We start from the raw sequence: 26885 nt of genomic DNA, 5'->3' as shown, positions 1-26885 counted from the left end.
AATGATTTTGAAAGCATTTTTCCTATAATGTCAGTCTGTCAATCTTAAATGCATTATAATTTTATACTGACAATATTAAAATATTTCTATTCTGTAAGTTTTTAAAAGAAAATTGTGGGATGATGGTCTCCCTCCTAATTTCATACTAGGTTTTTTATATTGGACTATGAATGATGAATTATTTTTAAATTTTTATTGCTGTAAGTTTTTTTAGTATTTATTTATTTGAAAGACAGAGTTACAGAGAGAGGTAGAGACAGAGAGAGAGGTCTTCCATCCGAAGGTTCACTCCCCAGATGGCTGCAGCGGCTCCAGTCCAAAGCCAGGAGCCAGGAGCTTCTTCCAGGTCTCGCACATTGGTGCAGGGGCCCAAGGACTTGGGCTGTCTTCTACTGTTTTCCCAGGGCATAGCAGAGAACTGGATCAGAACTGGAGCAGCTGGGACTAGAACTGGAGCCCATATGGGATGCCGGTGCTTCAGGCCAGGGCTTTAACTTGCTACACCACAGCGCGGCCACATCCTTAAGTTTTAATATAACAGTTAGCATTCTCAGCATGGATTCTTTTAAGAGGCTGGCGGTTGTTTTCTTATTAACTTCTATTTTAGATAAGAAGTTTTATTCTATATATCCTAAACATGTTTTTCCCAAGAACATTGAAATTCTATCCCCCTCAAAACTAATAAAATAGTGTTTATCTTAAAGCAGTTTTTTGTTGTCCAACAGATATTTTAGGGTTGATGTTGCTGTCCAGTTGATAAATCCAAACTATTGATGAAGAATGTGAGATAGAGTTACTTAAGATTTATAGTGTTTGTTGCATTGAAATGAAGATTTAGTTGAAGGTTAGAATAATTGCTTTCAGTCTTAACACAGAGTCATGAACAAGATATGCAAAGGAGACGAGATACATTTAGGAAAAACTGTAGTGTTTTTTTTTTTTTGTTTGCTTGTTTGTTTCCTAACTAGAGCCTTTAAATTAAAGGCTTTATTGAACTGTACTCTGCTTTAAGATATAAAACAGCTACAAATCTTTTTATATCCTAGGTTCATTTTTTCTAGCCTTGTATTTAATGCTTAGTTTTAATATCACATACCTTCAAAACCTTGGTAAACACAAAGAATTCTTAAATAAAAATGAAAACATAACCATCTCTAAGGTGTAGTCTAAATTGTTATCATACAAAGGGTTATCTACAGAAACCCTGTACACGATTCAACTTCAAAGTCACAACTACCAATACACAAGAGACAAATACCACAAAGAAGCAAGACCAAGACAATAAATACTGGAGTTTATTTTCTCTTTGGTCAACACACCGTTGGATTCATTGTATGGAGCCCTGGAACAAGTGTGTCCTTTTCCTGAAATCTTCTAAGGGCCTCTCTGTGTTTTAAGTAGGGTATAGGAAAGAGAGAAGTTTTTGCTTGCCCTAGAGGCCAAAAATAATCCCTCTTCTTGCAAGATGAGAGACAGAGAGATGTAGTAAGAACATAGCATGGAAATCCCATGAACTTGAATTCAGGTGGAAAGTTTGACAGTTATTATGTTGAATGTACTTAAGTAAGTTACTTAACCTTGGTTTTCATCACTATGAATACACATAATTAAAGCTTCCATTGATGATGATTGTGAGAATTAAATAGATAAAATATCAGCTAGAGATTTAAGGCTAATCCATTCCAAAAATCAATGTGGCCGGAAAACTACATAATATAACAATTGATACCAAAACCCAAATGTATTCAATGCTGTCATGATAAACACATCTGCACAACAGGAATAGTAGGGAGTTTCCTTTAAAGTGATAATAAGGCATTTATAGAAGTGCTATATACAATGATTGTAAAACACTGTTTTCTTTCACGCTAAGATCAGACACTAGCAAGGATATCCAATTCTACCTCTCCTGCTCAGCATCATAGTAGAAGAGCTAAAAATACCATGAGTATATAAAAGGAAATAGAAGTCATTGAATGGCAAAGGAAGATAAATAGATAGAAATAAAACTATCATTCTTTGCAGGAAGTCTGATTGTCTACGTAGAGAAACCTCAAAAAATTTACAAAACTGTTCCTGGAACTAATAAACAAACTTGCAAGTTCATAGAATACCGTGTAAATAAAAACTAATTATATTTCTATACACTAACAATAAATAATTCAAAATGGTAAAGTGAAGTTAATGCCTTTGGTAATTGCTCCAACAAAATGAAATAATTAACTATGAATCTCACAAAACATGTGCAGGATTTGTATGGAGCCAAGTATGAAAATGATCACATCAGTCATACCATCTCCATCAGTAAGACTTTATATAATTAAGATGTTAATTCTTCTTACATTGATATATAGCTTGATATACAGATTTAATGAAGTCTCAATCATATCAACAGGATTTCATGATGATAATGATGAACTGAGTCTATGTTTATAGCACCTTTGTTCACAACAGTCACAATATAAAATCAACCAAGGTCTCCATTATCAGACAAATAGATAAAGAAAATGTAGTATATATGCTCCATAGATTATTATTTATTTTTTTGACAGGCAGAGTGGACAGTGAGAGAGAGAGACAGAGAGAGAAAGGTCTTCCTTTGCCGTTGGTTCACCCTCCAATGGCCGCCGCTGCAGCACCGCGCTGATCCGATGGCAGGAGCCAGGATCCAGGTGCTTTTCCTGGTCTCCCATGGGGTGCAGGGCCCAAGCACTTGGGCCATCCTCCACTGCACTCCCTGGCCATAGCAGAGAGCTGGCCTGGAAGAGGGGCAACCGGGACAGAATCCGGCGCCCCAACCGGGACTAGAACCCGGTGTGCCGGCGCCGCAAGGTGGAGGATTAGCCTATTGAGCCACGGCGCCGGCTCCCCATAGATTATTATTCAGCTATAAAAGGGAATTAAATCATATCAGTTGCAGCAAAAGGGTTGGAACTGAAGGACATCATATTGAGTGAAATAAGCCAAACACAGAAAGACAAATACCATATATTCTTTCTTATACATGGAAGCTAAAATTAAAAAACAATATCATCCTCAACACAGAATACTGATTATTAGAGGTTAGGTGTGCTGTGAGAGATAAAAAGAGCTCAGATTTAAAGATTAGGGAAAACTGGGTGTCGTTCATTTGTTGTGACAAACATACAAATTTGAAATGTTAATAGGGAAAATGGGGTGGGGGTTTATGGGTACTCATTGTGTACTACCTTACAATTTTTGCATTCTTGATTTTAAATTAATAATAAAAAAGTAAAAACATAGAAAAATTTTAAACTTGTAAGGGTAGATAAAAGAATTCAAATAGTGGCAGTAGTAGAAAAGAACAAAATTGGAAATCACCTTGCCTGACTCTAAGATTTACTATAAAGCTGGAAGAATCAAAATATCATGGCACTGGTAAAATGATAGGCATTGCCAGTATAAAAAAAAAAAAAAAAAAAAAAAAAAAAAAAAAAAAAAAAAAAAAACAGAAAGATACCCACACAAATATAGACAACTGATTTTTTATAAAAGTTATATAGCAACTGAATGGAGAAAGGACAATGTTTTCAACAAGACATGCTAAAATAAGACTATCACATTGTTAAATATTATTTTGACACATATTGTATATAAAAACTTCCTAGCAGATCATAGACATAAATGTAAATGGTAAAGCTACAGAAACATAAGATAAAGGGTTTACAACTTTGTGGTAAGCAATGATTTCTACACACTGCACTGAAAACCAAATCTGTAAAACTCCTAGAAGAAAATGTAGGGCAAAAGTCCTTTGGGGGCATTTGGTGCAGAAGTTAAGACCCCATTCCAGATGCCAGCATCCCATATCAGAGTGCCTGGTTTGAGTACTGTCTCACTTCCAATTCCAGCTTTCTAATAACACTCACTCTTGGAGAAAACAGATGATTTCTGAAGTACTTAGGTCCCAGATATGGGAGATCCAGATTGAGTTTCAGGCTCCTGGCTTTGGCCTGACCCAACATTAGCTGTAGGCATTTGGTGAGTGAACCAATGGAAAGAAGATTTCCTCTCTCTCTCTCTTTCTCTCTCTCTCTCTCTCTTGCCTCCCAATAAAATTTAAAATAAGTAAATTTTTTACAAAAGACTCCTTAACATTGTCCTTGGCGTCAATTTTTAGATATTACACAAGAAGCTCAAATAACAAGACCAAAAATATATGAATAGGACATCATCTACAACTTCTATGTGCATGTCTAAAGTAACATTATTCATAATCACACACACACACACACATACACAAAATCCACCTGAGCACAACCCAGATATCCTTCAGTGAATGAATTAACAGCCACACAATGGAATGACTACTTAGTGATAAAGAGGAACAATTTTTTTTAAGATTTATTTATTTATTTGGAAGGCAGAGTTACAGAGAAAGATGGAGACAGAAATAGAGAGAGAGAATCTTCTATCCTCTGGTTCACTCCCCAAATGGCCACAATGGTCCAGACTGCCAGAAGCAAGGATTTTCTTCCAGGTCCTCTTCGGTGGTGCAGGGATCCAAGTACTTGGATCATTCTCTATTGCTTTCCCAAGCACAAAAGCAGGGAGCTGGGTTGGAAGTGGAACAACTGGCAATTGTATGGGTGCCCCTATGGTGTGCTAGAGTCAGAGGCAGTGGCATTATCCACTGTGCCACAATGCCAGCCCTGAAGAACAAATTCTTGATAGTCTTGAAAACACAATCTCAAATGCATCTTGGTAAGTGAAGAAATTAAATCCAAAAGTTAGACAGTGTATAGTCCTCTGGAAAAGGTAACGATATAGATGTGAAGAACATTTGTCATGATTTTAGGTTGAAGAGAAAGCCTGGACACAAATGAACAGGGCAAGTAAATTCTTTGGGGTAGTGGAATTTTTCCCGTGTGTGCTGTGATTATTAGAATCTATGTATGTGTTGAACTCATTTAACTCTATACCAAAAAGTATATTTTATTCTATGTAAATTAAAAATAAAGGTGGAAGAAAATAAAACATGGATCATTTATTGAAATATATATGCTTTTCATAAAGAGAATAGATGTTATTCAACAAAACACAGCTTTATTTTATTGAACTCAGAAATTTTTAAAAAATAGTATAATCTGCTTGAAGACAGTAAAGCTGTGATGTTTAAAATATGATTTTAAAGCATGAAGGTTCAAATGATATTAACTAAAACTCAAGCTGTGACTTCCTGTAAAACAAATATACCCAAAAGAGTAGGTGGCCAATAATAGGCAAAAAATAAACTATCAGTAATAAACAGAAAATAATTAAACAGTTAATAATAACATAATATTATATCTTTACTACATTTCACTATTTTTAAAAACAGACAGACTTTTTTTTACAATAACATCAGTAGTAACAATTAAAATTTTCTTTGGTTGAGAAAAATGCTCACAATCAATACTATATTCTATGGTTTTCTAGAATTAGTAAAATAATTTTCCCATTCTTAAGGTTTGAAATTAGCTTTCAGTTATGAAATATCAACATGTGTTTAAAAGCAGATGTACAAATTTTTACACTTGGCACAGCATAGAGAAACCCATAAGTAAGCACCACAGCAGCAGGTGGCAAGAAGTGGGAAGTTCCATGGTTACAAATGTTCATGAGAGGCTAAAAATACAGAACAGGTTGTTCTCCAATGCGGTACTGCTTAGACCAGTTACAGTGTGTTGGGATTCTACACATCACCAAATTTGCTTCTAGTTAACCTACTAGTATTTACAAATAACATCAAGCCATTGGAAGGGATTGGACCAGAATTGTAGTTTTTCAAAACGCCACGTAAACCTGTTAAATGTTATGGGAGTCTTCAGAAATGTCCTGCTCTGGGACAGGGTGTGATGCAAGTTTCTCCTGCCTTACAGATGTCTGCACAGCCAAATTGCAAATGCCATTTTCAGGCTCCTCAGAGTAGAACAGTCACATCGCTCTTGGCAGTGTTGTAACTTCTCAGCTTGCCAGAGACACTGTAAGATATTAAATGTTCTATCCTAACGTAAGCCCAAGATTTGCTCTTATTAGGATCCTGCTTCCATGAGGCAGGTAAAGATGATCAGGAGTTTGATTTTGCCCCTGTACACACACACACTCAAAGCCGTTTGAGTGTGATGAGAGAGGCACCAACATGGTTTTCAAAACAATAACTTCAAGGTAATCAAAAGTTTCATTTTCAGGATTTGTTTTAAACTATTGAGAAAAAAGAGATACCAGTTTAGAAGTCCATCAACAGCTGTGTTAGTGCTAGGAAAAACAAATATTTTTGTTAAACTTGACAAGCATGAGACACATCAATGGTGACTGAACTTTCCAGGAATCTCTTTGTTTTTAGCTGACTTCATACAAAAGATTGAGAACCAAGGTCCTGAAAATAACCAATCTATTCCATCAGGAAAGTTATTTTACATCTCAAAATAAAAGCAGGTAAAGGGGAATACATTTCTGGTATACATAATGAGATGAAGGACTGTTAGATGTCCGATTCCCTCAGGGATCACTACTTGGTGATTCCAGCTAGATGGTTACCTGTCTTTCTCCAAATGCTGATACAACAGGCATAAGTTATTAAATACTAATTAAGTTTTAAGCATGATAATAAATGATTATATCAAAACATCTCTACTTAAATTATTTTAACAAATTTGTGATATAATTTAATTCCAATTTAGGTGTAGATCCTTTTTAGATTTTATGTTATGATAAATAAAACTCACATATTCTCTGTTTCTTTGATATAAAAGCTCAAGAAGCTTTCCTTTTGATATTCTACCAACTTCATATTTTAATCTTGCTTGAATCTTATTATATCTCATGTATACATGTCATAATTGGTTCAGTTATAATAATAGCACAGGCAGGGCATACTGATTGTCAGGCATTATTCTACCAATTTCTTTTTATCCTTTTATCTATTTATGTAGTCCTCATACATATAATTATATGAGATATGTATTGTCATTCATATTTTAAATATGAGAAACCTGTCAGATACTGTACACTGGTGAAACTTTCAACCTTACACATCTGTTCATCCACCTCCATGAACCAAATACATTCAAGAAACAAGTATCTTGAAAATGAAGGAGAAAGATACATGTCAGTATTTGAATGGATGTACTCTGGATGTGTTTTAATAAAAAGTCCAGGAGAGATGGTAGGTAATGTTGCCTAAGGGAATTAAGAAAGCTTTACATGTGGTCAGAGCCCTACCTCAAATTTCAATGTTTTCAGGAGAAAGTGACAGAAAAACATGATAAAAATGCATATGAGGAAATTGCTAGATATTTGAAAGGAATAAAGAGATTAATTGTACACAGATTACATCTGATGAATTTATAAGTTTGAATAAGTGGATATTTAATGGAAAACAATTCTGCTGCTAATTTATTTGTTACATCTGTGTTTTTTTTTTTTTTTCTGTGCAAGTCTAAAGAAAGCCTTTTGCATCATAGTACCTTTCAAAGGCAGTGGAAATTGGCACTCAAGTTCAATTCTGCCTCATACATCCAATAGATGCTAGGAGAGAAGCAAGGAGATTAATGATGATAATAGGGTAAGGAAAAGAGATCATTTGAAATAGCTCAAATCAGTGTGTGGATCATCATTTTTGTAAATATTACATCACATCTTGTTTACCACATTGTCAAATGAATAATTTAACAACAACAAAAAAGCACACTCATTTGTTCTTTAACCAGCAGTACCGGGGATACTTTGTAGGACCATACAAGTTTCAGGACGGTGTACTATAAGGAAAACATTTGTCTTGACTTCCATTCGAAATTTTAATCTGAGGACCAGCATTGTGGTGTAGCACCTGTAATGTTGCTACCCCATAGGGGAGCCAGTTCCTGTCTTGGCTGCTCCACCTCCCATCCTACTTCCTGCTTATCACCTAGGAAAAGCAGCAGAAGATGGCCCAAGAGCCTGGGTCCCTGCTACCTAGGTGAGAGACCTGGAAGAAGCTCCTTATTCCTGGCTTTGGCCTGGCCCAGACCCAGCCATTGCAGCCATCTGGGGAGTTAACTAGTGGATGAAAGATCTCTCTCTCTCTCTCTCTCTCTCTCTCTCTCTCTCTCCTTATCTCTCTGTAATGATGACTTTTAAATGAATAAATAAATATTTAGAAAAGAGATTTTAATCTCTATAGGGTTAGTGAGTTTTATCAGTTTTGTTCCCCACCATATTCTTATTGTCTAGAAAGAATACTTATCATGTATTGCAATAGCGTGTCAAATTCCAGAATCAGTAAGTTAATTATTAATGGGGTCTTAACTAAATTTTTATTAAGTAAATTTTAACTTTGATACTGTATGTGAAGACACAGTTCCAGGAGCTAAAGCTGTGTGTGTTAATAAGACAAACATAATCTTCGCCTCTTGTAACCTACCTTACACCTGGTGAGACCATATGCTAAATAATACCCTAATAAGTAACTATAGGCATATGAAGGACTATTGAAGAAAAGTACACACTGTAACTTGGGTGAGGTGTTTAACTTCAAATAGATGTTTATTGTGATAAGGGAGGTGTTACCAACAAACATTCTTATGTGCAATCTGGTAGAGAGGAAATACAGCATTTAAAAGCGAAATTACTAGGATGTGGAAAATACTAATGGTTGTAAATCAGAGAACAGTGCAAAGATAAAGGTAAAATGAGGGCACTCATTTCACCTTTAGAACTGTTAAAACATTTGTATCAATTTTCAAAGTCCTTCATAATTTCATACCATTCTGTCAATATTGTCTCTTGCATCAAACTCGATAGAGAACTCTTTTTTTTTTTTTTTTTTTTTTTTTTTTTTTTTTTTGACAGAGTGGACAGTGAGAGAGAGGCAGAGAGAAAGGTCGTCTTTTCCATTGGTTCAGCCCCAGTGGCTGCTGCGGCTGGTGCGCTGGCGCGCTGCAGCATCCGAAACCAGGAGCCAGGTGCTTCTCCTGGTCTCCCATGCAGGTGCAGGGCCCAAGCACTTGGGCCATCCTCCACTGCACTCCCTGGCCACAGCAGAGAGCCGGACAGGAAGAGGAGCGACCGGGACAGTATCCGGCACCCCAACCGGGACTAGAACCCGGTTTTCTGGTGCCGCAGGCAGAGGATTAGCCTATTGAGCCACAGCGCTGGCCACTAGAGAACTTTTTAAGCACCCCCATACAACTTACTTGAATGGACTAAATTTTAATTTTGCTACTTATTCTTGCTTTAATTAATCCTTTGTTAGCTCTTCTTGTTTCTTTCTTGCTAAGTATGTATTGTTCACATTTGTGTACAGCATGGAGTCTGATACCAAGCAACCAAAAGTTCACTAAAATTAATAGTTACTTTCTCATGTTTGCTTCTATGCTTCTTAGGGTATTTGCAATATGTGGAACCAAAAAATGTAGATTTTGTACTCTAATAGCAAAAGCATGTGCTGTGATTTCTGTCCCCAAAGGTTGTGCTGAAAATTGCTCTGAACTTGCACTCTGTACCTGTGTAGTGGGTAATCATTTATCTCTCCATGTTGAACCTTTTTATACTTCACCACATTTTCCAGGAAGCAGACCAATAAGGACAATGAAAGCTTGGGGTTCCCATGACAATTAGCTACCTTGTAGATCTGAGCAGTGGGAGGCATCAGAAGCAGATCAGAAACTGCCAAGTGGGAAATTGATGCATTGGCCCTCCTGGATTTGTCTGTGCCCGCTGGTTTCCACCTCTATCTAAGCACACAGTTTCTACAGATTTTTTTTCTCTCCCCCAATAATTGTCTTTGGGTTCCTCCATTTGTTTCTTCATGTTTAAGAATGGTAAGATTTCAGGCCCTTATTAACTGCAGCAAGCTTTACAGACCTTCACTGGATCCCATTGATCCTTATCCCACTGTCGCAAATGTTCCCTTTAGTGAGTTTTACTCAAGCACCCTAGTCAGAGACAGCTATCTCTTTCCTACCAGGACCCTGACACAATAGACATCATTTTTTGTTCTTTTTTAAAATGACAACAAAGCTGAAAACTGAGTGAAGAGCCAACTACGGTAAAGAAGTTTTGAATAGACTAAGAAACATGTTATATTGCAAAGAATGGTCTTCAAAATCAGATGGGCCTGATTTGTTCCAAGCTCCAATATTCCAAGATATGGACTTGAGACAATGCACTTATGTCCTTTGTGCCTTGTCACACATAAAGTGGCAGTGACAAGTCCTAATAGAATGATTACAAGAAGTATCACCAGCATACAAGATGCACTTGACAAGTTTTAAGTACTCAATAAATGCTGATTTTTTTTTCACTAGCAATAATTTCCACCAAAAAAGTACATGCAAGGGGGCTGGCACTGTGGTGTAGTGGGTAAAGCCACCACTTGCAGTGCCGGCATTCCATATGGGCACCAGTTCGAGTCTGGGCTGCTCCACTTCCGATCCAGCTCTCTGCTATGGCCTGGGAAAGCAATAGAAAATGGCCTTGGGCTCCTGCACAATAAGGGAAAGACCCAGGGGAAGCTCCTGGTTCCTGGCTTCAGAACGGCTCAGCCCCAGCCCTTGCAGCCAATTGGGGGGTGAACCAGCGGATGGAAGCCCTCTCTCTTTGCCTCTCCTTCTCTCTCTGTGTAACTCTGACTTTCAAATAAATATTTTTTAATAAAACTACATGGAAGTAATAAAATAACTGTTCCTTTGAAGAAGACAGAACTACTAGAATTTTGACAAGTAAGACAAGTTAGAAAATTGTGCACATTTATGCTTTTCCCAATTCTTATAATACAGATGAATATGCTTTGTTATATTCACTAATGTAGAAAAGTACATTTGGATTTTATAAAACTAAATAACATCCCAAGATACCACTCAATCTCAGGCCATCCATTTTCAAATGTTTCTGAATGTGTGAATTCCTACTAAACCACATGAGATAGATAAATGTATTTGGTATTTTTAGATATTTCCATTTATGAACATGACTTAAAATCGATTACCTAATAGTATCAAAATTTCTCTGCTAAAATATGCCAAATTCTTCTAACACTTTATTAGTTAGACTTCAAAGTTTCTTGTATAAATTACTAGATGTTCTTTCATTTCACATGAATACTTAGGATGAGTTAATTTTCTTGAAGAAAAATGTGTACTTTGCACTGAGAGCAGTCAATCTTTTTTTTTTTTCTTTACAATTTAGTTTTCTTATTGGATTTTTAAAAGGTCTGTTTTTCCAATTAAGAACTCCATATCAGGGGCCAGCACTGTGGAGCAGTGAGTTAATCTACTGCCATCAATGCCAATGTTGGCATCCCATATGAGCATTGGTTCAAGTGCTGGCTCCTTAATTTCTGATCCAGCTCCCTTGTAATGACTTTAGGAAAGTAGCAGAAGGTGGTCCAAGTTCCTGGGTTCCTGCCACACATGTGGGAGGCCTTGGCTGAGTTACAGGCTCTTGGCTTAGGCCTGGCCCAGGCCTGGCTGTTGTGATCATTTGGGAAGTGAACCAGCAGATGGAAGATCTAACTCCCAGTCTCTCATCTCTCCTTGTAACTCTGTCTTTCAAATACATAGTGTTAAAACACACACACACACACACACACACACAAACCTCCTTTAAGCTCAAAACCCATTGAGATAAATGGAGTTTGAAGAACAACTTTTCCTCTTTAGGACATCTTCAGTTGTGAATTCTATTAATGCCTTTTTAGAAGATATTTTATTTACAATAACATGTTTTGTGAGTTTATGTATACACAAGTGAAGCTAACTTCATTAGATAATTTTAAATGTGATAGTATTTATAAAGTTCTCTTAGTACAATTGGAATTGGTACTAATGGTTGTACTAGAAAAAATGTATTCTCTGTTTTGGACATGACACATTCCTACAGTTCCATAGGTTTATCCTTGGATCACAGAGTTACATTTGCTTACAAAATCTGATATTTGATTACTTTCTAGTTATTACCTTTAGATGAGCAATTTTCTTTTCTTTTTTTTAACTTTTATTTAAAAAATGAATATAAATTTCCAGAGTACAGCTTATGGATTACAATGGCTTCCCCCCCCCATAACTTCCCTCCCACCCGCAACCCTCCCCTTTCCCTCTCCCTCCCCCCTTCCATTCACATCAAAATTCATTAGATGAGCAATTTTCTAATGTTATTCATAGGTGGCAGGTAAAGTCATAGAAGGAAAGAAATGGAATGGAAGGAAATAAGCTTGACTATGCTGTGCGAGAAATTTTAAACACACTAAGCAAAGAAAAGCTGCTGCAAATAATGGGATCACAAGCAGAAAACTGATGGCATTTGATGTAAAACTTTGAAAAAAATTGCACTCTTAAGAACGTTAGTATATCAGTCATTCAGCTTAAATTATATGTGTTTCTAGAAAATACGATTCATATAATAGCTTTGGAAATGCTTGGTTCAGAAATGAGAAAACACTGTATTAAAGATATATGGGTAGTGAGCCGGCTAATCCTTCGCCTTGCGGCGCCGGCACACTGGGTTCTAGTCCCAGTCGGGGCGCCGGATTCTGTCCCAGTTGCCCCTCTTCCAGGCCAGCTCTCTGCTGTGGCCCAGGAGTGCAGTGGAGGATGGCCCAAGTGCTTGGGCCCTGCACCCCATGGGAGACCAGGAGAAGCACCTGGCTCCTGTCATCAGATCAGTCATCAGATCAGCACGGTGCGCTAGCCGCGGCGGCCATTGGAGGGTGAACCAGTGGCAAAGGAAGACCTTTCTCTCTGTCTCTCTCTCTCACTGTCCGCTCTGCCTGTCAAAAAAAAAAAAAAAAAAAAGATATATGGGTAGCAAAATGCAGACAGGATGTAGGATACTTTTTTTTATCACCAATGCTATTTTCTCTATTTTCTTTAAGCATCGCATTTTTAAAATATTGTATTTATTTATTTATTTGACAGGTAAAGTTACAAACAGAGGGGGAGAGACAGAAAGAAAAGTCTTCCATCCACTGGTTCACTTCCTAAATGGCCATAATGGCTGGAGCTGGACCACTGAAGCTAGGAGCCAGGGGCTTCTTCCGGGTATTCCACACGAATGTAGTAGGCCAAGCACTTAAGCCATCTTCCACTGCTCTCCCAGGCCATAAGCAAAGATCTGGGTTGGAAGAGTAGCAGCCAGGATTCAAACCAGTGCCCATACAGGATGCTGGTGCTTAAGGTGGAAACTTAGTCTACTAAGTCACATTTGGCATATATTTTCTACAGCATTATTTTTTAAGTATTTATTTGTATATTTGCTAAGCAGAGTGCAAGAAAGAGATCTTCCATTTGTTGCTTCACTCCTCAGATGGCTTCAACAGCCAGAGCTGAGCTAGGCCAAAATCAGAAACCTGGAAGGCATCTGGGTCTCCCACATGGGTGACAGGCTCTCTTCTGCTGCCTAGTGGCATGTTACTGGAAGTGGTGTCGGAAGAAGAGCAGCCAGAGCTCTAACCTGGTCTCCAATATGGGTTGATATACTGTACTACAATGCTGGCCTCAACAATATTTTTGTGGAAAAATTTATGCATACTTTTTTACCTTCTGGAATAAGCCTTAGCAGAAAAAAAATTTAATCCATGATGCATAAATAAATGAAAGCCAAGAAGAGAGAATATGTTATAAAAAGGCAGCAACAGCTTATTTAAATGCTTCACAGGTACCAAGATTTGGGTTAGAAGTTGCTTTGGGGTAATTGTATAATACCCTGTCCATACCTTTATGATGGTCTTTAACACTCTGTTTTATGTATCTGCTTCCCCTGAGAGCACCATTTTACACAGTTGCTAAGTGTAGATTTCAAAGAACTCAAGAACTGTATGTGATTACAAAATAAATGTTTGAATAACTGAATGAAAAAATCAATTGTAGAAATAATAATTGAGAATTATTATATGTGACTCAGTAGTACACATTGATACCCATAGCAAATTTTGTATTATCTGTAGCTGTTATTTTAAATATCAGCATAAGAAATGCAATTTTGTGGTGGTGGGTAAACATTTACGGTTCAAATGTATCAATAAGAACATATTCTTTTTTCATGAAAATATATTTCTCAGTTGGCTAAGATTGTGGATGTGGAATTGTTATAGTTCCTGAGCTTTTCTTAAACTCTGGGCTTCTATCATCACAGCTTTCTGCTCAAAATTTGTGTGATATTTATAGCAAGCACAACCATAGGAATGAACCATGCAGGGTTGGGGCATGTGAGGAAATACTGAAAAGATTAAGGACTTTGCAGTAGAATAGCTATGATTTAAAGGTCAGTTCTGCCAGTTACTAGCTTTGTGACCTTAAGTAAATTTCTTAACGTCTCCTAATTTCCCTTCTTTGAAATGGGAAAATATTAAATACTTTGAAGTGTTTAAAAATGCTTCATGCTTTTAAAAATACATAGTTGTTCAAGAAAAGTACATGAGATATATAAATTCATGGAAAAAGATAAACAAATTAATTTATAAAATAATTGACCAAAAGTAAAACAGCAGCTAATATTTATCCCCCACCTGGAATACCGCAATAGTACATTCCTACCACTCTCTTGCTTATTTTACCATAAACAGACTTTGTGTCAATTATAAAAGTACATTGCAGACTGTCCCCCATCACGGACTTTCGTCATGGACTTGTATGTTATCTTTGCCTAAAAACACCTCTAGAAAGACATATGCATAAACAAGTTTCTGTACGTTAGGTTTCTTTTGTCTCTGCCCTAATATGACATGCCTCATGAGAAAATGTTCCTGACTGCTTCAGAAGATAAAATTCTCTTATTGTTCTCCACTGTAGCATTGCCACTATAAACACTGTCAGCAAAATATTTGCAGAGGACAATATATAAGTTAAATAAATAAGTGGATATAGGGATGTAACAAATGACAAAAAATATTGATGGATTGGCAAACATATTTGAGTTCATCTCACTTCATATAAGTTTATTTAAAAAAAAATCAACCAGTGTGATAGCTTTCACCTAAATACAATAAAACAAACTCTTATGTTTAAATATTATAAGAAAGGGAATGTATAAATCACTCTTCTTTGAAGCTGCATCTTGCAATCAAAGCTATGTGGGAGAAGTGAGGTCTAAATTCTTATTCCTATTTCCTCCTTGCTTTCTACCTAGAGAAGCATTCTAAAGACAGGCACAGATATGATGCACAAAGTGACTGTTTATTTACAAGGTGAGAAAACAAATACACATACACAAACATAGGAGTGTAGTGAGCCCAGAGACAGGGAGGTGGGCAAAGGACAGTAGAGAGACAACACCCTCTGCATTTTCTCATCCTTGTCTCCTGTCTCCCATGGAAGAGCAAGGAGAACATCTCTTAGTATCTCTTTTTATGAGGTAGTGTGGTCACCTAGGAAGTTTTTGACACCTCCATAAAATTCTAATATATATAAATTCTAATACAAATATTCTTTTATCTATATATTCATATATATATATATGTGTGTGTGTGTGTGTGTGTGTGTGTGTATTACAAGGCAACCCTTTGCCCAGGTACCTGATGAACTAAGGCATCCTAGGAAAAAGGGTGTTCTGACAAATAGGCTCGAATTTCAGAGGCGAGGCCTTGTGGTTTATGACTAGCAGCTCAGTTGGCCATCTTATCCCACATCAAATGCATTAAGGTGAATAGTATTATTATAGAATGTGTGTCAAGCCCACTTTTCAGTGATCCGGGATCCAGGTACTGCTAAGAGTATTTTGTTCTCAGTTCAACATTTTACTATCAATTATTGCTGTCTTCCATCTATGTACCTCCCCCAAATTCTTCTCAAAAATATATATATATATTCTTTTTACCCATATTTTCTACTAGAAAAAAAAAACTATTCCAACTAGAATTGAAAAATTAAAAAAAAAAACGATCCATTTACTGTTTGAGGTGTCTCAGTCTTTCAGTGGACATTGGGGAATTCCTCTTCAAAATACTGATTTCCTTGCTTGCTATCAGAGTCCCAGAAAACCGAGAATGAATCTCCAATTGTTTACAATTCACAGTTCTTTCTTGCCAACCCTTCTAGTTCATGTTTACTTTGTTTCCTGAAAATTAATGTGAAAAATAAATATATCTTTTTATAAAGCAGAAAGATAAAATTTGCATCTCTAGGTTTATCTGAGTTTCATCTGTTCGACAATGCCTTATTTTGGTAAAACATATTTCAAGTATCCTTGCTTTCAAGAATTCTTTTATGACTTCTTTTTCAAAATTCTTATCCACCACACAGGGCCATGACAACATAGTATCTCTGTGAGTCTTTATGCAAATTCATACATTTGACTACATCCTTAGAGACTTGAAACTTATTCATGAAATGCCTACCAAACTATATATTAAAAGTTTTTAGCCTAAAAATATGAATGATATAAAGCTGTTTGTTTTATGATATTATCATAACAGAAAATGTACCTTTCTTCAGTTTTTCCTTGGCCACACCTGTGGTAACCCTGACTCTATGGAAAAGGTGAGGTTAAGACAAGAATTTGCAAGCAAATGTTATTAATTGGATCCTCCATATATTAATGCACATACCTTACCCTTTTCAACTTTCAACTTTGATATTTGACATTTGTTTTACTATAATCAGCATGGAAAGGTGGTGGATATGAAATTTCAGAGAATCAGATGATCTGCTGTTTTATTCTCTCTCTCTTTTTTTTTTTTTTTTTTTTTTTGACAGGCAGAGTTAGACAGTGAGAGAGAGATACAGAGAGAAAGCTCTTCCTTCTGTTGGTTCACCCCCCAAATGGCCGCTACGGCCGGCGCCTCGTGGTCTCCCATGCGGGTGCAGGGCATTTGAGCCATCCTCCATTGCCTTCCTGGGCCACAGGAGAGAGCTGGACTGGAAGAGGAGCAACTGGGACAGAGTCAGGTGCCCCAACCAGGACTAGAACCCAGGGTGTGGGCGCCACAGGTGGAGGATTAGCCTAGTGAGCCTTGATGCCTGGCCCCTTTGTATTTCAACCTCTGTTGGTATGGACTTAATTCTTTGCATTTCAATGTCTGTAAAGGGATCTTGTTTTAGTTTTCATACTAATTTGTAGAAGAATGATCATGTGGTGGCTTTAGTGCTTACAACAACTTAGAGTGTGAATCCCTGTTCTACTTATTTATCCTTGTAATTTAAGGCATATTACTTCCCTCTCTATGCCCCTCAGTTAGAAGAATTCACAATACCTGCCTTTTAAGATTATTTTAAAATTAAATGAAACAATTATACACAATTGTATTTGACTTATGTAAATTTTATTTGCTGTGTAGTACATATGGTAAATGGGGTATTTAATGTATCTATGTAAATCATTAAGCAAATGTCTAATAATACAACTATTAAACAGCATAGTCACTTAGGTGTTATAATTGGCTTCAAAGTACATGAAAACATGTTCAATTTGTAACATGTAAATTAAATCAACGAGGGTTTGTTGTTGTTGTTGTTGTTATTTGGCTTCTTATTTTGTCCACAAAGAAAATAGCTGATAGTGTCTAGAGTTGGTCAAGTCATAGGAGACAGATCTCATCTTGTTCTGTTAATGGAAGCATGAAAAGATAAAGCTTTTAGGGAGGCACTTTTGCATATCTATACAAATGATAAATATTCACGTCCTTCAACTTAGCAAGAGTGTATCTGTTTTCTGCTAGAGAAATAAATGCTTGCAAAAAAAAAGGGCTTATATAAGTAAAGTATACTCATAGCTGTATTCTTTCAAAAGTTAACTATTGAAAAATATTTGGCTGTCCTTTTGGCAGAGGAATTAGCAAATAGATTATGACCCTATACTGTGGAATACTTGGTAGTAATTTTAAAAAGTCTGGTGTAGATATATATGGACCAAAATGTAAAAGTATCCAAGACATATCAGGTGGGATAATGAAATGTGACTGTATAATCCCACTTTTAAAGAAAAATTTTGGTTATATGTTTATGTTCGAGAAATACACAGACAATGATCAGCAATCTGATTAAATTTATTCAATTTGGGAAGAGGCTGGAATTGGGAATCTGTAAAAAAAAGGTATTTTTGCTTCTTATTCTATTTTCTTCTGTAATTTAAAACCTCTTAAAATGAGAATGTTCTATGTTATTTAGTTGTGTAAAATAAATAAATGTCTCCCAAAAAGGATTAAAAAATGTGTCGGCCGGCGCCGCGGCTCAGTAGGCTAATCCTCTGCCTGCGGTGCTGGCATCCCAGACTCTAGTTCCAGTTGGGGTGCCGGATTCTGTCCCGGTTGCTCCTCTTCCAGTCCAGATCTCTCCTGTGGCCTGGGAAGGCAGTAGAAGATGGCCCAAGTGCTTGGGCCCTGCACCTGCATGGGAGACCAGGAGCAAGCGCCTAGCTCCTGGCTTCGGATAGGCGCAGTGCCCTGGCCGTGGCGGCCACTGGCGGGTGAACCAACGGAAGGAAGACCTTTCTCTCTGTCTCTCTCTCTCTCTCTCTCACTGTCTAACTCTGCCTGTCAAAAAAAAAAAAAAAATGTGTCAATCACAGAGCCTTACAAGTGATATCTACTCAGTAATAACAGGACCCATTGCTCTGTCTTGAATGGAATCCAAACTCAGAACTGAAGTGAATACCTTTCATGAATTTGTTTACATTCCACTGACAGCATACATAGCCCACTGCTCAACTCACATGTTAGTAAGAAGCATTTTAGGGAGTAATTCAAGATCAAACAGTTTTTTAAAAGCTACCATTTATGAAGGTAAAGTGAAATAAGGAATTGTAACAATAAGGCTCTAAACTTTGTAGAGATCCCATAGTTGACAAACTTGTTTTGTTGATGAGGCTACAACACTGTTTTATAGGCAGATTCAAGACAGTACGTTTATTGAAAGAGCTTAGTCACAACCAAACATTCATTCCACAAATGTTTCCTGAATATCACATATGTGCAGGTATTAGCAGTAGGTAATGTAGATAAAAGAACCTAATACATGGGGCTGGCTTTGTAGCACAGCATGTTAAGCTGCTGCCTGCCAACTCTGGAGTCCCATGTGAGTTCCGGCTGAAGTCCAGGTTGTTCCACTTACAATCCAGCTCCCTGCTAATGTGCATAGGAAAAAGGCAGACGATGGCCCACGTGCTTCAGCCCTGCTCCTGTGTGGGAGACCCAGCAGGAGTTCCAGGCTCCTATCTTCAGCCTGTCCCAGCTCTGGTCATTGCTGTCATTTGTCATTTGAGGAGTGAAACAGTGGATCGAAAATTTCTCCTCTCTCTTTTATCTCTCCCCGCCTTTCAAATAAATGAATTTAAAAATAATAATAATAATAAAAAAAAACCTGAGACATGATCCTGCCCCTGGACAAATGACAACTGCAAGGATGCATTAATCCAACAAACATTTGTTGAGAGCCCTCCAGGAACTATTCAGTGTTTTAGACACTGGAGATAATGTAACAGAGAAAATTGAGCAAAAACCCGTACCATCATGGATCTTGAGTTCTAGCAATGTATGCAAACATAAACTAAGTCATTAAAAGAACATGTTGTGTAGATGAAAACAACTGGTAAGCAGTGGGAGGTGACTTAGAAGCAATATTTTTAATGGGAACTAACCAGGAACTGGTAAGTGAAACTGACAACAAGAGGAAGAGTAGAGGAACTCTCTAATGACAGGAATGTAAAAGGTTTATTTTATTTTATTTTTATTATTTTTAGAGGGGAGGGGTGAAGAATTACCTGGGAGAGGCAATTAGGAGCACGGACTATGTCTGCTCCCCCTTACGGCTGGTTGACCTGAAGTGAGGTCACTGTGAAAAAGAAGAGAGCAATAAATGCAGTGTCAGTAGTGGGTGATGTGAGGAGGTGCCTGGTTTTGGGTGAGATTAAGGAGGGGACTAAGTTATCCGGAGAAAAAGCTGAGGAGGATACTAAATAGATTTTTGTAATGCTTGATTGATGGTCCCAGGGACCTAGTGAAACAGTCTGAGTGGGAGATGCTGTCATAAATGGCAATGTCCAGAGACACCTGGTGATGAGTGTTCTGCAGTTTAGGATTGCTATAACAGAGATGCAGATAGATGGGGATATGGGAATGGGACCATTCTTTCCTGGAACACACAGTGTGTCTGGGCTTCTGCATATGGAAGCAGAGTCCTATTAAGGGTCACTCCTATTTCTGCAGATTAGCCTCTGTACATGAATGGGGGAGTTATGACCCTGAGCTCGGGAAGGCTCTCTTGATCCCTGCTTGCTGGCTGTTTTTTTTTTATTCTACTCTGTCATCTCTTTCCTGCCTCTAGAACACAGATAATACATTATGTTTGTGTCCAAGAGAGGGGAGGGTACAGAAAGAAGAGCTCCATTTAGTAATAGCAATTTGAATGTTAAAGCAGTTGCTTTTATTTATCATGCTGCTTAAAAACCTAAATGGCTAGGTTTATACAAAGATAGTCAAAATAATTTGCTTTCATCAATTCCTACATGAACTTGAACATCAGTTTATTTTTTTTCCTCAGAATTGTTAAAAAAAAGTTTAACTTCAAACTGAAAGTGGAGCTGTTTATATCTAAAGACTACTTCACAGCAATCTCAAATTGCTTTCCCTAACAAAATATACAAGAATTAGTTCTCATTACTAAATGGAATTTTTTAAGAGTACTTGAATCAGTTATCAAAGAATTGAAATTAGTTGTTGATATCTGTTTATTACCTCTTATTGCAAGAACTTGTTGTTTTGGATTTGCAGGTATGAATATAAGCAAGAGTGAAATAACAAAAGAAACATCATTAAAACCATCTCGGCGATCCCTGCCTTGCCTTGCACAGAGCTATGCTTACTCAAAGAGCTTGAGCCAGTCCACTTCTCTCTTCCAAGCCACTGAAAGCGAATCTCAGGCTCCCACTTCTGTCACCTTAATTTCTGCTGATAAAGCTGAGCAAGGTGAGAAGCAATATGTTTTCTTGTACCGATTTAAATGAGTTAGTGTTCTCAAAAGATTTTTTCTTCTCTATTCCCATTTGACTAGTATTTATGCAGCCTTTGGGAATTAAGTTGCAGAGGAGAGCCCATTAAATCCTGCCAGTCAGAACAACACCCATTTTTTGGCCAGCCGTGATTTCATACCTTCCTTTCCTAGAAAAGTAGCCAATCCCATATGAGTCTGGCTCTCCCACTGACTGCAGTGGAAGGCAGGCTCAGCTAAATTAATTAGGGTTCATTTTGCCACTATTTGCATCCCTTTTACTGGGGAATAAACACCATTCCTGGTGAGAATTTATAGTCATTATTTGAGTAGAATATGTCACCAATAAAAGTCTCCCAAAAAGAGCAATTGAAGGTTTTAATACTGACTATAAAGCAGTGAAGATTTTGTTGCAGGAGCAGCATGTGGTTGGATGAATGCTGGCAACTAAATGTTGACATGCAAGGGCTGAAATTTAGGGACAAGCCTGCCAGATTCCACATAAAAGAAAGGCGGTGGCTGCCCTTAGACATTCTTTCTCACACGTCAGTCCATATGTATCACACCATTATTCCTTTACTCTGGCCCTTTTCACAAATGTCAAGAATCAAAATACAACAATGCTGCCTTTCGGTGAATCCGATATGGTTTTGTGGCCAATTGCTTAAGAGGATGAAGATGTTAAAATATTAGATGTTACTTTCCTGTGTTGAGAGTCAAGGTTTAAGTAACTAATTTCAACTTGTTAACATGTTTCTTTATGTATGGCCATCATTCACCCTGGTAGTTTCCTGCTATGTTTTTTGCTTTTCTAAACTATGCAATGTCTAATTTTTTCAGTTGACACCGAAGAGAATAAGAAAGATTCTGTGCTCAAGTGTTCTTTTGCTGACCTCAGCGATTTTTGCTTGGGTGAGTTGATTTCTAATGTTATCATTCTCCTTTCCCTTTCTCCAAAGGAAGCTGTATTTTTCAAATCTCCTTTTTGTAAGGATAAAAAAATGGATTTGTTCTTTAGTATTTCATGGGTGAATTCAATATTCTAAGGTCAAAATTTGTTATTTATTTTATAGTTTGGAATTCAAATATTATAATAGGATTTGTGATGAACAAATCCCATAACCCAAAAGAAATTTAATTATTTTTGCTGTTAGTCTTCTGCAAATTTCTTTTAATTTTTATAAATAAGTAATGTATACTATTATTTCTAGAGTTGTCAAATTTTTATCACTGAGAATTTGGTATGGTAATGATACTGAAAGATTTTATCCTGTTTTTCCATTAGTAGATAATACACATTTTTTTTCATTTTTTCTAACTACAACAGTGGCAGGATTTCTCAGTCTCCCTTTTTACTTTTGATGTCATCTGCAGGCAAGATCTGCTTCAGTTTAGCAAGATCACACATGAACATTACCTTTGAACTGGGATTTTTAATTCTTATAATTAAATAGAAATAAAATTAAACAAAATTGATAAAAACAAGTGAAACTAACTTACTCAACTGTTATTATGCTACTTCAAAGTGAATTTATTTATAACCAGCACAAATTAAGCCCTGAGTTTTTATTAGTGAACACATTGGTGGCCTGTCTGCATTGCCTTGTCAGGAGTTCTCAACTCCAGTTACATACTTGAATCACCTGGAACTCTTAAAATTCCCCATGGCCTACATCCAGAGAATTAGTTTTAATTGGTCTGAGAAGTGAAATTGTTCTCCACCCTGTAAACAGTCCCCAGGTAAATATTATGTGTGGCCTATAATGAGAATTTCTAGCCAAAAATTCTCGCTTAGTTTCTCTCTGAAAACATTCCTAAAGTGCCTTTTTATAATTCTTAAAACAATGAACTGTATTATTCACAAAAGCATTCTGAATGACTGCAAATTACTCATGTTTTATAATACTTTCAAAAATGTGTGTTGAATAGAAACAGTGCTGGATTATTGAGTTTCCTAATTAAAGCAAGAGATCCTGCAGCAGTTTCATTCCACTTAAAACATCAAAAAAGAGCATTTCATCAGAACAAATACTAACAGACTCTATCAGAGATCTTTCCTAATTAATTCTGAACAAGCTTGGTAATACTACTTTTCTGATAAGAAAACAGAAATAAACATCAAACCAAAACTTCTCCTCCTCTTGAGTATCTTTGTATAAGTATATATAATATATTTATATAAATAATTATAAGCATATATAATTTATATAAGCATATATATATAATATATATCTTACAAATTTTCACAGCACTTTTCACTACTTATTCACCCAAGTTGCTTAATAGTTTAACAATCAATCTAGCCCTTAAAAGCTTTCTGATAAATTCTATGCACTTCATTTTTGACACCTTGTCACTCTTTGCATTGAAAGCAAGCAAATTTTTGAAATGTTTAGATGCTCCAAATCCACATTTCTTTGCTTATCACATTGGTGTGCCTCAGCCATTTGACCTACCTGACTTCTATGTGTATCTCTGCATGTGCTATTCCTCAAACTCAGTATTTTAGCATCCTTTAGCATCAGCCTATCACTCATTCAGGTTAGAAAAGCATCACAACTCCTGCATGTCTTAACAAAATGCATTCCAATGATGTGATATTTGCCTTCATAAAAGATGAAAATGACTCTGGAACTGACTTTAATATCACTAGCTTCTCAGTAATCCATCTGGATGTAACACCTGCCTAGGAAATACTCCTGTAGAGTAAGCTGTGAAGCTAGAATGCAAATGCCTTTATCATCTTTGAGAAGAGATCAAGCAAAATGATGTTAAATATATCAAGAGTATAATTAAAGATTGAATAAGTATTTTAGCAATATATGCTCTATGTTAAAGGGAAAGCAATCTCGTTTCTAGTTTTACTTTTAGAAAGTGGCAAAATGAGCTTCTAGCTTTGGGTTGATTATTGCATGGAAATGTCCAATTGCCAAATGGACTAATGATACCTGACTAATGAGTCTGATCAAATACGATGAATGATTTTATCCTTTTTTCCACAGTAACCTACATTGATCTGCCCCATGACAAGTTTTAATGCTAAGGCATAGTTCACTGATCGTGGTTGGTGTTTCAGTAAGGATCAATATTTCTCATTGTTTAAATGAGAACTACGAGTGAAAAAAATGTTAATTTTATTGATTCAGAGCAGGAGGTTTCCACTAAGTTTTCCTAAGATGTGTATATTTCATGGATGAAGTATGGTCTTCACAGCCAGACATTGGTCAAACTCCTATTCCTTTATTTACTAGCTGTGTGACTGTGGTACATCACTTAACCTGTCTAAACCTCAGAGATCTCAGATGTACATTAAGATAGATGTTCCATGCCTTGACAAGTTTTTTTAATTAAATGGAGAAGCATAGCTCCATCACAGCTCCTAGCACATCATAGCCTTAACATATACTTGTTCATTCCTTTTTTTCCATTCACCCACTAAGCTTATCTTTCATACCAAGTTCTTCTGGGCCTAGAGATATCTGCACTAACCAGGCAGTTCTTTTACCATCAAAGCATGTTTCTTACAGCATAGTGGAAAATGAATTTATGGAACACTCCCTTATGGCAAAACACTTTTCTTGCCTTATCTCACTTAATTTTCATTTCAGTCTTTTGGGTAAGACACTATTATCAGTCCCTTTTTAAAGAGGATGGAACAAATTCACCAAGAGATAAACTAACTTGCCAATTTGACAGCTAATCAATGAGGACCTGAGACGCCAACTCTGGAATATCAGTCCCGGGCCTTCTTTCTTAATAACCACAACTGGTACAGACCTTTTTCCATTTAAAGTGGCTAGTGATGCCCATTGAACACTAGGTATTCCTGATGCTAATAAGTAACATCTTGAGAGCAAAGGATGGAGTAAAATCACATGATAAAATGTATATTGAACATGATAATTTAAATAAACCTAATCAAGTTGGGAGGTTTCAGATTTTTTGTTGTTGTTTGGTTTCCTTCATTTTTAAAATGAACATCTCATAGCCTTCAATTCTATTTTCCATGAGCATATCACAAAGCTAGGGTACCATTTCACTGCTTCCATATGTTCATGTGCACATAAAAGCATTCTAGAAGTTTTGATCCATGTAACCATGAATTTGAAATCCTGGAGTTCAATAGTCTGATCCGTTCATCCTAGAAGCCTTGCTAATATTACCCAAATGTTTTTCTTCACAAAATGCTAGAGAATGAAAAGGACACATACATCTTCATTGACAAGCAATAGGTAACTGATTCTGCCCATGCTCATAGTGAGGTAAAAATCAGGTAGCTTTAGAAATGAAATAGACAAATCTCATTAATATCAGCACAAGTTAAGCCCAATGAACAAGCACATACTCCTATCTAATCTAGTGAATGAACTCACCCAGAAAGTGGTTCGTGTTAGGTATTTGCTTTCTACAAGTTTACCTGTTTAACTTTTTGGATTATTTGTTGATCTTTTTTCTCAAAACAGTAATAGTTAAATGAGTGCATGATGATTTTAGTTTCTTTTAATTGCATTAGGAAATATCCACTCATTTCCATTATTTATTCTTTATAGCATTTCATATTTAGATGGTATAAGAAAGAACATTCTAAAATTTCTTACCTATTGAAGGATTATGTACAAAAGGGAATTACAATGATACAGCATAATATTTTCCAGTTATGACAGCCACAAATCACTATAAATCTGTTCAATTGTTTATTGAATACATTCAATAAGTACTCTTATTGTCAAATATATTCAGAATCTGACCATGGCTCACCACATCCACTGCCGCATGTTCATTGTGGCTGCTACCTTCTGTTGGTTGCTGTTATAATAAATTCCTCACTGGTCTCTCTGCTCCAATTTTGGCCTCCTTATGGTCTATTTTGTACACAGCAGTTACAGGAAACTCCAATAAAAGAGAAATTAAATCTCATCACTTCCATTCTCCAATCCCTCCAGGGCTTCCAGTCTAATTTAAAATGTATACTCATTGTGGCCTTCCCATGCCTTGAAGAATTTGAGTCTGGGCTCACTAGGTCGTTTCCTTATGCTTCCTTTTACTCCCAATGCTGCAGCCAATTCAACTTTCTTATGCTCCTCATTCATAATATGTTCTTTTCCCAAGTTCCTATGTTGAAATAAACCAGATTCATGTGTTTCATTTTATACCCCTAATATCAACTTACTTTTCTCTCAAATAATTATTGTTGCCTGAAATTACATGATTTATTTAGGCTCCTCCCCACTTTGTGTTTCACAAGGGAAGAAATTTTACCAATCTTGTAACCTCAAAGTCAAGAATATATACAGAGATGCTCAAGAATATTTTAGGATTAGTGACAGAACAGAAGAATGGAGAAAAGAGCCTTTTAACACATACATATATCTTTGGAGAAGGCAGGATTTGGTTTCTATCATATCTTCAATTCTTAATAGAGTGTCTCACGTGTCATAGGTGTTTAGTAAATCATTTTTTAATGAAGAAATGTAATTTACTTAAATCCATGAGAAATATTACACTATATTCACAAACACCAACTTAGGAATCAGATCCAGTTTTGTTTCACTTTTAGAAGCACCTTTTTCTGGTTTAGTGACTTTGGCATGCTATCTAATTTCCATGTTCTTTAGTTTACTTAATATTAAATGTAGGTAAAACTCATACCCACTTTATATAGTTGTGATCAAAATAAAAGGAAATAATACATGTAAAGGTATGACTTATTCTCAGGAAATGTTAACTGTCAATCAAAGTTTCCTATTATTAAAAGATCCAGGTAGAATCACTAAATACTTAGAGCATTTTAATACAGCTTATTGTTAATTGTATCTAAAGGCACAATATAATCTGTGCACTTAGCATACGCCACCACCACTAATAACCTTATACTTTACAGCAACACATCTCATGCTATCACAGATTTTAAACATTACTAACAAAGGAAAATAATGCACATAAGAAAAAATACTTTTCTTCTGTTAAATTCCTTGCACATTTAAAAGC

The 26885-nt window shown here is 36.5% G+C and overlaps 1 protein-coding gene across 3 annotated transcripts in view; it reads left to right on the top strand.

The window, feature by feature from the left end:
- The window catches only part of ANO3 (anoctamin 3), a 419821-nt gene that overhangs the window by 201288 nt on the left and 191648 nt on the right, over positions 1–26885 (top strand). For all 3 annotated transcript variants that reach the window (XM_051825159.3, XM_070072327.2, XM_089310426.1), the window contains exons 2-3: positions 20681–20875; positions 21738–21809. In XM_051825159.3, coding sequence (XP_051681119.3) covers positions 20681–20875; positions 21738–21809 — 267 coding nt within the window. The remainder of the gene's footprint in view (positions 1–20680; positions 20876–21737; positions 21810–26885) is intronic.

This window comes from Oryctolagus cuniculus, chromosome 1, assembly GCF_051225735.1.
Source record: "Oryctolagus cuniculus isolate XC-2025 breed Fujian yellow rabbit chromosome 1, ASM5122573v1, whole genome shotgun sequence".
In the NCBI taxonomy this organism is placed as follows: domain Eukaryota; kingdom Metazoa; phylum Chordata; class Mammalia; order Lagomorpha; family Leporidae; genus Oryctolagus; species Oryctolagus cuniculus.
This window is presented reverse-complemented; position numbering and strand designations above follow the sequence as displayed.